General features: G+C 40.6%; 1 protein-coding gene across 1 annotated transcript in view; it reads right to left on the bottom strand.

Moving 5' to 3' along the window:
• Positions 1–322: 322 nt before the first annotated feature.
• The window catches only part of ACVR2B (activin A receptor type 2B), a 133,306-nt gene continuing 117,825 nt past the window's right edge, over positions 323–15,803 (bottom strand). The window contains exons 10-12 of the mRNA XM_085316419.1: positions 13,984–14,122; positions 10,780–10,910; positions 323–9,386 (exon numbers count right to left, since the gene is read on the bottom strand). Of these exons, the coding sequence (XP_085172545.1) occupies positions 9,192–9,386; positions 10,780–10,910; positions 13,984–14,122 (465 nt within the window). The 3' untranslated portion in view covers positions 323–9,191. The remainder of the gene's footprint in view (positions 9,387–10,779; positions 10,911–13,983; positions 14,123–15,803) is intronic.

Below are 15,803 nucleotides of genomic sequence, written 5' to 3'. Positions count from 1 at the left end.
TATTATTATTTTCTTTTTTTTTCAGGGAAAAAAGTGGCCTGTTCAGCCATGGGAAGCGACGGGCGGATGGCCCGGCTGTGCCATCGCCTCCCCGCGGGCTGCCGGCTCGCAGCCGAGCACCCCGGGCCGCCTGGCCGTGCCGAAAGCGCGAGCATTCAACCCTTTCTTTACTGCTCTGCTTCACATTCCCRTTTGGCCTCTGCAGGGATTTTACTGGATATCAGAGATGCCATTAAAACACCAAAATGCCCTTCTGTAAAAAGCGAATGCTCCAGGTAGATCCCTAGACGATAAAACAATTTTTAACGTCACACCAACAAGAGAARCGATTATTTGTAATTTATTGTTTATTTTCATATACAAAAAGATAAACTTGAAATAGTTCTTTCTAATTTTTTTTTCWTCCTATCTGTCGGGGTGTCGCTGCTTCACACAGGGCAAATACTACATTCATACTGGTTTATTCGGACACCCAGTGCAAAGCTGAAGCAGCAAAACTCCAACTTGGCAGATCTAATTTCAAACTTGAGACTCATTTCTAAAATACCACAGTAAAAAGGAACAAAGATCCACTGCAAATTCATGAACTATGATACAATGTTCTTTCCAAAATGTCTTCATTTTGTAACTGCAATACAATAGATGTCTGCATTAGGCCATTTTATATATATGTATGTGTGTGTGTATATATATATGTATACATACATACACACAYGTGTGTGTRTATATATATATTATATATATATGTATAAAAAAAAAATTAGCACACTTCAATCCAAAAGGGGTTACAGCAACGAGCTTAACTCTGTATACTTTTTCTTTAACAGGATACTTTAGTATAACTTTTGTTAACTCAGTAGTACAAGCTATCTCTGTTCTACATTTTTATAGCTACAAGAGTGAAATATAACCTACAACATTTACATTTCACATATCTTGGTATACAAACAGTACTTATTGAATTTGAGCCAAGGACCAAAAGACTCTTTAAAAATTATTTCACCATCTGATAGAGCTTCCTGTAATTTACACCGTTTACTTCTGCAATCTTCTAAATCATTTACTTAATCTCATAGTTTGAGTTTAAATCCATTCAAACTGGAAGTCCTGGAGAAACAGGTTACTGCAAACTCTTATGTATACTCTATATATATACAAGTTAAGTAACACAGCGTAATAAGACTTAGCTATTTATCCTAAAACTGATATACACATATTTCACTACGCTAGACAAGTCTTAGGATTTTTATTTTATTTCTTTAAATAAAGCACAAATTTAGAAGTAGCTGGTAAAACTTACAATATGATGGTTTAAATGACAAATGGCTAGGGTGAGATTTCTTTCTGCTGGTGCCAAAACATTTTCTTGTGAGTTTTGTACTATGCTGTGTTGTTTAACTGTATGTGTCTAATGTTACATGCAGAAAGCTCTTTCCACAAGAATTGACATCAAACTGTAGTCAGGTCAACTTTATAGTATAAAATTTGTCAAACTTAAGGACGTATGTGAAAATATTAACAGGTGAAARATCAGGCTTTCAACTCTATCATGAGGATCATGCAGAATTCATAAGCAGATAGTTTGAGCAGGTTGACAATGGCATTGTGCGGACTTATGGCATAGAATAGAGGTCAAGAATGTTACTTAGTTTGCAGTAACCACCTCCCTTAATTCTGATCCACCCACAGATCTACTTTTGCATCATAGTTATTCCATTGGAAGGCCAGCAGCATTGCAAAATGCCTCCTYCTGGGAGATTTTAATGCTTCTCTAAAGTGATTTACCAAAGATAATCATCAACCATCGAGAGCCATAGAAACATTTGACACTTCTGGGAAAAAAAATGGGGAAGAAAAATAATAWCTTGTCTTTAAATTAATTACTCTTTGGATTGGAGAGTTACTACTTTGTCCAAGTAAAATGCAAACTGTACCGTTGCATCAGCTATATGGATAAATAAAAACAACAACAAAAACCCCAGGTATCTGGAAAGGAGAAGGCAGTTGGATAAAGGGCCAGATATGTTATAGCCCTTGTCAACATGTTTTCTGCTATCCAGAAAGTTGTTACGGTGTTTACTCCGTGTTCAGGGCTATGCAACACCTCCTCCTCCTCTTCCTCAGTCATGTTTGGGTTTTTGCTCTTTTTTCTTTTTTTTTTTTCTTTTTTTTTTTAACGGGTGGCAATCCAGAGATGCCAGTGACTACTGAATTAGGATTTTAATTGACAATGCTGGTTACTGGTTAAACTTTAGTTCCTTAAAATAGCAGAAAAGTTGAATAAAACATGGCCAATGCTTTCCTTGTCACAAAAAACAAAAGCTAATGAAATCTTCCCAGAATATATCAAGGTTCTGCAATAATAACCTTACTGGAATGTTATATACTGAATTTATGTTTGTGTTTTTTTTAACAACTGGAAAGAGTAAGAGGCCTCTGCTTCAAAATGGGCCTCAAAATGAAGAAACAGTGTTTTAATAACATCATCTGTCCCATTCAAATACTGAAATTAAAAGGATAACAAAGGAAGCACTTTTCAAAAAAAAAAAACCACTCTCGATATATATATTTATATATATATATCCAGCACAATGCCATTATAGAGCTTCAGAGAAGCCCTTTTGGTTTCAGTGTTGGAAAACAAAAAAGTTTGCTTTTTTCCTTCAGTCCTTGGGGATCGCTTTCCATTTTTTTTATATATATATATATATAAAAAATATATATACACACACATGTATGTGTGTGTGTGTGTGTGTGTATATATATATATACACACATATATATATAAACACCGACATATAGCAAGGTTCCTGTTTGTGTATGTTACAATATTGTAGTATCAAGGAGAATCCAGATAGCAACACTGTTTAACATGAGGTTGAGGTAATTGGTTCTTGAAATACCTGGATCACAGACTGCATCCAGAAATAACAGCTGGGCAATGAAAAGCGTTTTTTCAGACAGAAAAAACTAATAAAAGGGGGGAAAAAAAGCTTACAGCAGTTGCTTTTACATGGAAAAATAAAGGCACAACAGAATAGCATTACATTTCAGAACAGCTGGATGGACGTAAGTACGAGCTCTTTCTGTGGAAGCGTCCTGGCAAAAAAGATTACTCCTATTCGACAGGTTATTACTTYAGTCAGGGAACAGAGTTTTACCCTAAAACCAGAGTTTTAGACAAAGAAGTCCCGTGCAAGTAAGTGAAGGTATTGAGCAGGTGTGTTTAGGAAGTGCTCCTGGAGCACCCAAGCGCTTGGGGTCCCTCCGAAGTAGCCTGCAGGTCTCCCCTGACGCCCACAGCACCAGGACCTCCCCAAGGACACAGAAGCAGGATTCGGCAGTTGCAGGAGACTGCTCCATGTTGTTCAAGCACTAATTTCAAAAGGTGCACTGTCAAACTGCTTTAATCATTCAATATTTATTGTTTGGTTTTAAGCTGTTTTCATTATTGTTTTACCCCACCGGCACTGTGCTATCGAGGGAACAAAAATCAAAAAAACAGAATGCAWTTTAGGTCCAATGGGAAGAGTTAGCCTAAGTGAAGAGAAATCATTTTAAGCTTTTTTTTTTTTCCTTTACTACTTGCAGAATATTTTGGATTAGTTAGACAAATTAGGAATGCTCTTTTTCTAAATATGAATTTGACCATGACAGTGCTCCTTTTCTTTAGTGCCTCTGACCCACACAGTCAAATTTGACGTTGGAAACACAAAGCACGTGTCTTTGCATTCTGGTGAAGTCTAACTATCTGTATCAGTTCAGAAACAAGGAACTTCTAGGAATTGGTTTTTATCAGGATTCCTCTGGCAACAGCTCCTTACAGATCATATTGTCAATGCAGCAGGCGCAGCTGCTGTTAACGGATACGGCAGCGAGCTAGATCAGCCCAGCTATTTGGTCTCAGTAAATCTTCCACACGCTGACTTCACAGCTCACTGCAGCATCACAGCGTTTGCCAAAAGATACACTGCTCACACATGGATTTTTGCATGGAYAGATGAAAAAAACCTCTTTCTGGTTAAGCTGAAGATGGTCATWGAACAGCAATAAGCATCTTTAGCAGAAGGGATGTGACATGCAAGATAACCTATTAAATATATACTCAGTGCCACCCTCCGAGCATGCCCAAGTACATCCAAACTTGCTCCTCAAACTGGTTTCAGGCTAAACTTGTTCTATCCTCTATACTCCGATGTAGTGCACACTTAATTTAAACATTATATATATATATATATTTATCTTTTTGCTGTGCGTACACAGACCTTTCTCCCTTTTCCCTGCAGAAACATATTAGACATTACAAAAATAATTTGTGGTATAAAAGAATTCTCACACAATGTAGAATTTCTGTTTGTATATGTAACTAAAATATATATTTTTTTTCCAAAAGTAAAAAAGTCAAATGTCCTTATTTTCCTCTATTATATAGTCTATTTTTATTTACAATGTTACCAAACAATATTCTRTATGTAAAAGTGATATAGTTAGCAGGACGCTTCCCTCTCAGCAACTTCTCAAGCGGAGTGTGGCATGAAGAGGACTGTAACAACAGCACTGTTGCAACCTCCTCTGCARTGAGTTTCTTCCATACTAAGTGAAACCCAGATCGTTCTCCTGCAAAACAGGGTAAATTCTGACAGTCTGCCTAGAAACTAGCACAAGAGGAATTAAACGTGTATTCTTCAGTTTCTACGCTGAGATCTTAAGGGGAATCAATATTCTTAATGGCAAAGGCCTGACCCTACCAGCTTGGAAATACCCACCAGCAGCTTTGCACTGAATGGGCCCAGAACTGCTTCCACTGAAAGAAGCAACTCCAGTGGAAACAGRATTGAAGCTGGACACCCAAGTAATTGCTGTTGAGCTACTGGTGGGCACTCATGTACCATCTCTTTGAAGCAAACATACACACAAAAGATCATGGCATTTCCATAGGTGTAACTCTTATCTAGCATAATTTATTCTGTAATGGAATTTCAGCTAGAGAATATGAGGCAGAAGAAAACCATGCATTTCTTCCGACTAAAATAGAGAAAAATTTATGATTAGGATTAGATAAAACCCTTAATCAGAATGAATAAGCCAGGTACCACTTAACAATAACTGGTTTAGAGCCTTTTCTTACAAAAGGCACCTATATTTCAAATAAGCCATATACACTTTCTAGCCTTGCTGTACTAATGTAATTGCATTAAGTAAGTCACACCTCCAAGGCCTCAAAAAAAGCAATTTTAGCTTCTGTGGTATTTCCAGTCTCAARACATGAGCTCAGAATTCCTACACCTAGGAAACCCGCTCGGCCRGTGCATAAAGGGAGTCCCACGGGAAAGCGGGGAATCCTGGCTGCTGAAGTCAGGGAGAATGTTACCACTCACTGAGCCACCCTGGATATTCAAGACTAATGTATACCTAAGAATTGCCATGTAAGAGAGGAAGGTCAACAATAAAATTCTGCCACAAAGTTTTTGAAGAGCTACTTCTTCCGAGTCTGAATGTGAAGTGAAATTTAGTGCTTAGGAAATAACATAATATATGTTGTGCCCATCATATTCAAGGGAGTGTTAAGAGGAAAAGAGTCAAAATCGCTTATTACAGCTACACCTGTGGATGTGCCTTATTGCCGACTTGGAAAAAGCCTCTACAATGCCAAACAAAACCAAAACGATGTTGTCAATGAGAGTTCAAATGCTACAGTAGCAACGAGGAAACAACTTGCTTGACAGCTCAAGTGTCTAAAGACCAGTAAGTTCATCAGCACTTGTCTGCATTAATAAAATAAATACATTTTTTTTTAAAAAAAAAAAACAGCTTTAGTTAAACTTGTACAAATTTTTAAACAAACATGAGTTCAGGATTTCCTTCGCTGCTGCAATAGCAAGATACATATACCAAGATACCTTTAAAATCTGCAACTGAGCACACATGCATTTTGGAAATTCTTTTAAAATCAGTTTCTAAATCATGCTGACAAGATGATCTATAAGGAACCATTACACCAGGGAAGATGGTAATACTTTACAATCAACTTTTGGTCAAAAATTGTAGATTCTTACAGTTCCCCGCAGTAAGATAAGCTACATGTGAGAATTTTTGTTTATGCTTTCTCAAAAGAGAAGATTTAAGAGACTGCCCAATAGGCTATTAAAATTATATGGCACTTTCAATAAATACTTTAAAGCTTCTTAAAGAAATCAGGATAAAAAAGCAACTGCTGTAATAAGCCTGTTTTAGCCATTATATATAATGCTGAAGGAAAAAATCCAGAACAGCAAACAGATAACAGTTCAAAGACAGTACAGCTTTTTTCTTTCTGCAGCAATACGAACTGGCTCCCATTTCCCAGAAATGGGAGCAAACACACCTAGAAACAACTATTCATTCAATCTTAATTCTGCTCTAGACTCCACCCCGACCCTTACATCACTTCTCTTCCAAAACATAAGTCACATTTTTATATAAATCTCAGTGCAGAAATGTATTAGAAGGTCAAAGGAAAACAGTGATCCTGCTAACATCTGTGACTATGCTTAATATTAAGCGAGTGCCTAGTGTCATGACATCCAGAGAGCTACCTGCACGCTTAATGGTAAGCATAGGTCTGCTGCAGCATCAGAACTGAAGATGTCAACCCCTAGCAGGGACATCGGCCGGGTTACAATGGTATCATTTTGTCTGGTTTTTGACAACGTTTTCCAAACAGAATCACAGTAAGGAACAAAAAATTCCAAACCTACCCAGAAAAATAGCATTACATGGGTGTACATCCTAATATGCAATATACATTCAGTAACTTGAAAGAATAGTTTAAGACTTTATTCAGATAGACAAATTAAGGCAATTAATGTCTCTTCAAGATAAAGGACCATGTCCTCMTTTGCGAACTCTATGTTTTAAAGCTATAATTTTCAAGAAATATATTTGAATTTTTAAATATTTTCTCCAATTAGTAATTTTTCTTGCTTAATAAATTACATCTGTGCAAGGGCCCACACTGACAATTTGACAGTGACAAGGAGTCCAATTTGATTATATAATTCAGATTTTTAACACTTTTGTTATAGGATGATTAGTTCAGGACTGCATTTTAGCTTAATATAAAGAAGAATTTAGAAGTTTTGGCAATCCAATGGGCATAACTGCATTAATCTACCAAGACACAGAATTCATGTTATAGTCAAAGTCCCCCCCCCAAAAAAAAAGTAATAAAAAGATGTACTGTCCTTTCACTAAAACAGACCAAAAAATAAAAAAATAAAAAACACAGAATGGAAACAGCCTTCACAAATAAGAGTGAATAATGCCCAGGTACCTTATACAGGCAGTTATTCTACAACTGTATACAGTTATTTACAATGGTGCTTTATAAAACAAACAAACAAAAAATGGTAGCACTTCCTAAAAGATTTTGGAACTTTTTTTCTTTTTTTTTCTTTTTTTAAAACTCCCTTGTCATAAAAGCCAACTTACATTAAAATATACTTACTACAAGACAACACAACTAACAAAATATATAATAAAACTCATACAAGTAGAAAATTCTGAGGTATTTCTGGTTTGAGGTGGTCTGTGGTCATGAAGTTTTTAATTTTTTTTTTCAGTTTAAACCTCGGAAGCCACGTAACGTGTGTGTGTGTGTGTGCGCGTGCGTGTGTGCATTTTTTTTGTTTTTTTTTTCTTTTTTAAACATTGCATGTTTTGCAAATTAAAAAAATATTTAAATGTTGAATCAGCAGCATTAGGAACATTCACTGACTAGAGCAAGTTTATGGCATAATAGAGTAACGGTATTTTTGAATATGCACCACTTTAAGACAAAAGAGCTTAGTCACAGAGTAAGGAGAAAGCAGCATTAAAGAAACCGGTTTGAAGGACGCTGGAGGAAACACGCCGCTGCCACGGGCTTCGCGGGTGCTACGGGAGCCATCCGCCACCGGTTCAGGTACCTTCACCCTCCTCCAAATCAAAGTAAAAAGAGAAAAAAAACAAACCAAACCAAACCACCCCCCCACCCAGGTTTAATAGAGCTCGTTTTCATGCTTTTCCTTTTCCCCCCGTCTGCACTGGTAGCTCAGGCTGACAGCTAATCGACCCCACAGCCGAATTTCCTGAACTGATTCCTGTCTCGAGCGAGATGCAAAAAGTTGGCAATCCTCCCGTATTTTGCCAAAGCGCTTCCGAGGACCTCTTTCAATTACGCCGCTTAAAAAGCATCCTTCTCCTTACTACCGGGAGTCGAAAAATAAAAGGTAACGACGGCTCTGCCTTGCTCTTTTACCACCCCGGCCCGAGCGACAGACCCAGTGCCTTGCTGACCACCCCGGGCTCTTTAACTCGGCTTTCTCCATACGCTGCAGCCATTAATACTCTGCCCAGAAATGTCCTTCCCCTCATCTAATGGTTACCTGAGAAGTAGCTCCATAGCAAATGATGTTTCTCCAAATGCTGCCAAGTCCAACGTCGCTCTCCCCACCCCTACGCTAAGCTCCCCCCTTCAATTCTACCATCAAAGAATTAACATTCTCCGCCCGGTTACTTTTTTTTTTTTCCCATGTTACAATGACACCCGTTAGATCCGTAAAAGACACATCTGCTGTTTTTTTTTTGAAGCTCACTTCTTAAAAAAAAAAAAAAAAAAAAAAAAAAAAAGAAAGAAAAGAAAGAAAACAAAGCCAAACCCCCAAACAAACCAAAATGGGGGAAAAAAAATCCTTCTGAGGAAGGCGTAATCTTATGTAACAGTCTTGAGTTTCCTCCAAAGTTTGCAGCATTGCGTTTTCTAAGATGGTAGGCGGTTTTCCTTTACATCACGGATGCTCTGCTTAGAAGACAGACCAATAAAGAGAAACCGAGAAAACTGATTTAAAAAGAAAAAAAAAAATGAAGTGAGTTTGTTGAGGTTCTGAGGTACCTGCACCTTTTCTGCATTCATTAGTCGGCACCTGAATGCTTGCTGAAATGTCCATTTTTTAATACAGTAGAGCAATGTGCTGGTAAAATTGATCCAATCCAAAAAAAATAATAATAATAATAATAACAATAATAATAAAAAGTCAAGATAAAATAGCAGCTGCATTCATGTGTTTGTTGGATTTTTGTTTTTTGTGTTTTTTCTGTTTAACCTTTTTCTTTTTTTCTTTTTTTTTTTTTTTAAATCCACTGAGTCTGGAAAGACAAAAGCGAACCAGGACTTAGATACTAGACTCTTTGGGCGGCAAGTCCACGTTGGTGACGGACGTCACGATGGAAACGAGGCAGTCCGAGGTAGTGCCGTTTACGGATTTGCGGATTTGCGAAATGCGCTCCTCGACGCAGCCCGCCGAGAGCCGAGCCTCCGCGTCGTGGTCCCAGCACTCTTCGATGGTAACGCAGAGCTGTGCCAAGCCCTGGGGAGAACGAGGAGGAGAAAACACCGTCAGCACGGCCCCGCTCGCGGTGGGAGGATTTATCTCACGGCGCACGGGGAAGAAAGCACAGCTTTAGCCCACSCAAGGAAAGCCAAGGGCGTTTTCTCTAAGGAAGGATGCGCAGTGCAGCTTCTGCCGCTTCTACCTCAGATACTGCCGGGCCCAGGTGCGCAAAATATCATGAGCTTGGCCTTAAAAATGACTTTAAATGCGTGTGTTTTTATAGTAAGATTTTTTTTAAAGCTTCTGGTTTATGGTTTGGTCACATCCAGCTTTTTCTAGAGACAAAACACACTTTTTTTTAAATCAAAGTATAGCACACGATTCAGCTGTTAAATCTTTAAAAGACAAGTCATCAAGTCTTATGATTCTCATGATAAAACCGTAAAAGCTGGCAGTATTGTATCAGCTGCTATAAAACTGTTATTTTGTTTACAATGCAGCACCTCACTTCTGCAGATATCTCCAAAATAACTCATAAAATCCCGCTGGAAGAGCGCGGCTCTTATTTGAACTCTGCTTATACAAAACTCAGGACAGTCACCCCACAATCAACCACTGTCCCCAACTTCCAGACGATGAGTCCAGGCCAAACCGTGGCAGTTTGATCAAAGTAGAGGCATTTAGCTTCTTACTGAAGCCCTGAGAGATTTCATGACCTGCTTAATTCCCCAGGCTAAAAGATCAGCTCTTTCATTAAAAATGCTAGTCTGATACGATCTGCCTCTGGGAAACCCACGCTGTGTTTTACTTCATTGTCCGTTTGCCTTCACACCTAATTAATTTTTCGCCCCCAAATTGCTCACGCCTTGCGTAGCGTTTAGCTCGTGAGGAACATATCACCAACACCATGGATCATTTGCCCTTTCTTAACAAAAGATTATTTTCCATTCCTTCATCATACTATTTGAGCCCTACTAAGCGAGTGCGTAATACATTACAACAAGCTCCATGTCCACTGCCACGGACTGATTTTAATCAGCTGCTTTACAATCTAAAGAAGGGAAAAACCACGGGGAAAAACACGAAAGTGTCATTCAACCCTTCATTTTGTGGCCCTGATGGACAAGCRCTCTGCCAGGACGGCCACGGGAGCGTAGGACCAGCCACCAGGGCCAAGCGCTCCAGTACTGCCACCACGCAATTAATTACGATYGCTCCAGACTTGACAAAATTAATCCCGCTGGACTGTGGAAGTGAAGTTCACCTGCAGTTTAGTTTCTGCCTCGAGGCAACACAATCCTGCCAAATTGCTGGAAGATAATTTCCCTGTTATTTTTCTCCTTTTGAAGTTAACATCTGACGCGTAACCGCATTTCTAGTCCCAGCCAAGGAGGCAAACATTTTCAGCTATTAACGGAAAGGGACGTACAGGGTGTTTCAGCCAATGATCCTTGAACACGGGGCGCATCTTCTTGTGAACCACCACTTCCTGCAGGTCCTCCAGGGATGGGTGCTGACCTATTTCTTCTTCAAAAGGCAGCATATATTCATCCACTGGACCTAAGATGCACGGGGAGAACCRCGTTAGTAGGGAAAAGGCTTCCGCCGAGCAGGCATGCCTTCATTGTGCACGAGCCGCGGCTCCATAGCAACCAAAACCCACCACAGCAAAGCCCAACACGGAGCACAGTTCACATGTCCTTTTAGACAAATGTGATTTACATTCTTCCTGCACAACAGACGTTGCCGGGTGTCTGGCCGTGTGTTTTCCACCGCAGGGAGGGATGAAGCTGAACTGTCACCCAGGACTCCCGCTTCCACCTCTCTCCTAGAAGCAGCAAATCAACTCTACCTCCTCCCATTTTAGCATACCAATTCAACACACAATATCCTAGAGAAAGGTTTTGGTCTGAGCATAATTTCATTTTAGTCCCTGACTATCAAGGTCAAGCACATGTAACACACTTGTAATTTCTTCTTTTGTGCTTTGCCGTGTTCATAGATTTAAGTCAGCACAGTCACAGCTGAGACATGTGATCCTGGTTGCTGCACTCACTGCCCCAAGTACCCTAACAGTGGTTGTGCACTGACTGCTCCCGGTTCGTAAGCACAAAACGATTCCTGAATGCTTTCGTTAAACCAGTTACGGATGTGAATTGCTCTGGGCCACAAGAACGAAAAAACTGTTGGAGCATCAGTGCAGGCTCCAGACTATAGCAATAACTTCTGCTTATTGAAACGTCATTTGGCCTTCTGTAACGCTTAGATGCACTCAAACAGCAGCCCAACCTAACTGATGGGTTTTCTCAGGACCCTCCCCGGCATTATGAATGGTTTCTCAGTAACCTCTTTCCAGACTGGAGATTTTTCAAGTGGACCTTTCCAAACTAAAATAAAAGAGACAACCACTTTATCTGGTCATGAACCATGACATCAGGAACGTGATATTTATGTACTCTGAAAAATTACTAAAACAGCATATCATTTTTTTGTGTGCCAGTCACTGAAACAAATGGAAGCATTTATTCCATCGGATGGCACAAGAAGACTCATGACCTTCCTTTCCACCTCCTCAGACTGGAACCCAAGCTGTAAGCAGCTGCAGTGATTAACCTYCTCACACTCACAAGCAACCAGGTCAAGGGAGGGAATTCAGAGGTCTACAGACATGGTGGGAAATTTTGAGGGCACTACCATTATGGAGCCTCTGCAATGACTCCTATAGCAATGATGGAAATCCAGGAAATTAGCTCTGGAAAGCCAGTTTCTGACACTTTGAAATTTAGACGCCCAATTTCCCATTCCAGATCTAGTCAGTGGAGTCTGGAGAGCAATTCAGCTCACCCTTTTCAGGGTCACCTTTCGGTGACGTGCTCAGATCTCTGCTGCCTTAGGGCTTAGGCACTTGGCACACAGACAGACAACTTGATGTAGATGCACAAAATTTAGGTTATCTTTATCTGAATCTCATCAGAAATATCTTCATTTTGCAAGCATTGTCTTAACCCTCTCTCCTCTTCCAAAACAAGCCCTAAAAACATGTTTTGGCCTCACAATTCCACATGGATTTAGTGAAACAAGATTATACCTCTCTTTGAAGACCCAGTGCAAGGATCTCCAAGCCAAATCTGCTGTTAGCTACAGCTGTACTCGCCCACCATCCTGCAACTGGAATTTAGTCCAAGCACTGTTTCTGGAGTCACAGTCACTGCCTGCCAGCTCACACATCAGGACAAGAACTATTTGTCACTGAAGCCATGAGTGTGACCACAAACATGGAGCAGAACTGTTAAATAAGGTGATGTGATTCATCACTTTGAACTAAAAGTGCAGATAAGGTTCAATATAATTCCCCCTCAACCCATAGGAAGTTCTCCCTCTGATTTAAAGGTGTTGTATAAGATACTTTGAGAGCATCAGCTGCTTCCTGAGAAGATGACCAAAAACAAGACAGGTAAAAATCTGAATTTTTTAGGGGGCCTCAACAGAGAGGAGATTATTCCCACCTCTAACTGAGGCCTGCAGAACACTCTACAATAACACTGTTTCAATGCTTTGGGCCACTATCTCCCTGCTCCTTTGGCATTTTATCTAGTTAGAAACTTTTTAAGGAAAAGACTTTCTCTTACCACACACCTACACAGACATCTCAGTTGTAATTAAGCTCCTCAGTGCTATTTCAATACTACTGAAATAGATTTGAAGTCCAGGGAAGGGAATCTATGAACTTGATCGTCAGTCCGTAACACCCATGTCCACACAAGAAGAGAGAAGTTGGAGCTGGCAGCCTTGGAGCTAATAGAACAAAGTGATTGCTTCCCTGACCAGGGGCAAGGTCCTGCAAATGGCACAGATGTCACCAGAGAGCAGACGGGATATTTGGAGATAGCATTTCGTCAACAGGAGAAAAGGTGCCCCATTTTGAAGCATTATTGTAAGAGAAAACACCCTGAGAAAGAGGACTCCAAGAAAGTTTGTTCTTCTGGCCCACTCAGGAGAAMGTGAGATTCTCCAAAGGTGCAGATGAAACTAGGAGCCCAGCCTGCTGCTGAGGGAGGGCTTGATCAGCAAATGACAAAGATTAAGACATAATGAGACTTATGATAGCAGGTAAGTGGACTTGCTGAGCCAGGAAGATCCTTCCAGCCCTACAGTTTTTATTTTACTGTGGTGCTTCACYTCTGGTCTTTCTATTTGGGCTCCAGTACTGTCCTACAAAGGCACRGTGCAACAGCTAACCTCAGACTGCTCTTCTCTGGAGCTGAAAGCCTGCCTAGGGCATGAGCAAAAACACAGAGTACCACTGAGAGCAGCACAGTGGGTGTTTGGGACTGAAGGAAAGCCACTGTTGATGGAGGAATTGCCCTCTCTTTCCCTCCCTGAATTCTCAAACAATTTGCAATGTAACTGGAACGCCATTAAAAGCACTTTGAGATCTGAACACTACGAAGATTTTTAACCACAGAGAAAGACAGTTTATGTTAAAAAACAAGCAAACAAAAGACACGTTAGCTGCTTAATGAAAATACCTCATTGATTTTTTTTTTCTTTTTTACAAAACCAGGCTCATTCTCTGGACCAATAAACCATGCTGAAACAGAGCCCTCCACAGGGAAGAGATCTTTATTCTTACCGTCAACTGCTCTACATCTGGAGACTAATTCCCACAACACCAGTCCCATTGCATACATGTCTATTCTTAGGAAGGCGTCTCGTTGGAAGTTGATTGCTCCCTCTAACACTTCTGGAGCCATATACCTCCTTGTTCCCACCTATGGAGAAAAAAATGACTCAAGTTAAATTCCATTTGGGCYCGTCAGCCTCCACTGGTTAGAGATGAGTGACAGCTGTTTCCATTAGCCTTAAGGCTACTCCTGCTAAATTTGCACTTACCTCAGAAAACARGGAAAAGGGGTCTGCTTTTTCTGACACCATTTCTCATTAAGATTACTTGAGTCTCAACAAGCTACCTGAAGGAAAAAACCTAGGTGGATGGCTTTGTGTGTGATATTCATTCAGTGTACACTACAGGTCTAATTTAAATGCAGTGATGCAAGATGAGTACGGATTCAATTCTGTCTTCTACACTTTCCACAGCATCTTGCTAYAGCAGCACACGCTGCATGTGAAAATGCTATCTTTGGAGACACGGAAAACACCCTAAGGTCAAGTCAGAGTCAATTGAACTTGCTGAAAGTTCAATTCCCTTTTGCTAAACACCCCCMAAAAAATTAATGTATCCTGAAATGGTAAGAAAAAGTGTTTGACAGTCTTGGATTAAACTGTTCTCCCGCATCCACACGACTTGTAATACATGGACACTGTCCTGCCCACCTACCCTGGCCTGCCATCATCTGTTTTTGGWAAAGATCACTCTCACCTTGAGGGAATAGTTCCGTCCCCCTTATACTGCTTATCTTGCTGTTTTTAGTACAGGTAGAGCCACACTGAGCTCCTCAGATACTTGTGGTTATGTGTGTGGTACCATTACAGCCTGTACTGTAGCATGGATTAGAGAGCAGGGCAACRGAAAAGCACCTTTTCAATGTGAGAATGGAAATGCCTTTTAATGTTGTCCGCGAGGGAATTCTCATCTGATCATGCTAGTACCCGAAGAAGTGGGGCTGGGGGAAGCCTGGGCATGACAAGGCGTGAAAAGTGCTGGAAAAGACCAAARAAAGGTGACAAAAATGAGGAAAAGCTGTAGATGGCTAATCTGCAAAGGCATCGACTCCTTCTGGGGCAAAGATGAAAAGAGAGACCGTATTTGAGCTGGAAAGTCAGAGAAAAAGTCAGGAGGTGCCCAAAAGGCAATGGCTGGCCTTGCTTTACCCCCAYGGCACAGTAACAGAACAAGGGGTTGCTCGCTGAAAGTTAAAAGCAGAAAATTAAGAATAAAAATGTAGTAAATGTTTTACGCAGCGCACAGCCAGCGTGCAAGATTTACTGTCGCTAAAGGTCACCCAAGCAGCTGCAGTTGCTGAATTCTTAAAAATAATTGAATAATTTTACGAGTATTAATATTTAATAGTAAGACAATAAAGAAGAATCAAATCCCATGTTTCAGGGAATAAGCTGCTTGTTTCCCGGGGTCAGGCAGGGCTCCACCTCCACACCATGCAGCACTGCACAGCAGATGGGAGCGGTGGGAGAAAGTGCTCTGCTCTTCTCGCAGATAAAAGTGATACCGGAGCTTATGCCTGAGCACCTGTTTTTATGGAAAATGCAGTATGTGGAAGAGAGCTGAAGGCACAGAAGTGGTACAGGGAAAAGACGTGCGAGGGACAGAGGTGCTGGTACGTTTGCACAAGCATGCAGGACGGGTTTTCGGCAGAAGCGCGGCCCGGTGCCTTCCCAAGGCTGAAAGCCGTGCTCGTACGCGGGGTAGCGAAGCTCAGGACTGCACACTGCCGTCAATCCCCTAGGTTYGACTCTCTGCAGTAATGTTCCCTG

This window comes from Rhea americana, unplaced genomic scaffold (assembly GCF_003343005.1).
Source record: "Rhea americana isolate MKP2758 unplaced genomic scaffold, rheAme1 scaffold_47, whole genome shotgun sequence".
Classification (NCBI taxonomy): Eukaryota; Metazoa; Chordata; class Aves; order Rheiformes; family Rheidae; genus Rhea; species Rhea americana.
The sequence above is the reverse complement of the archived record's forward strand: the minus strand, read 5'-3'. Positions and strand labels throughout refer to the sequence as shown.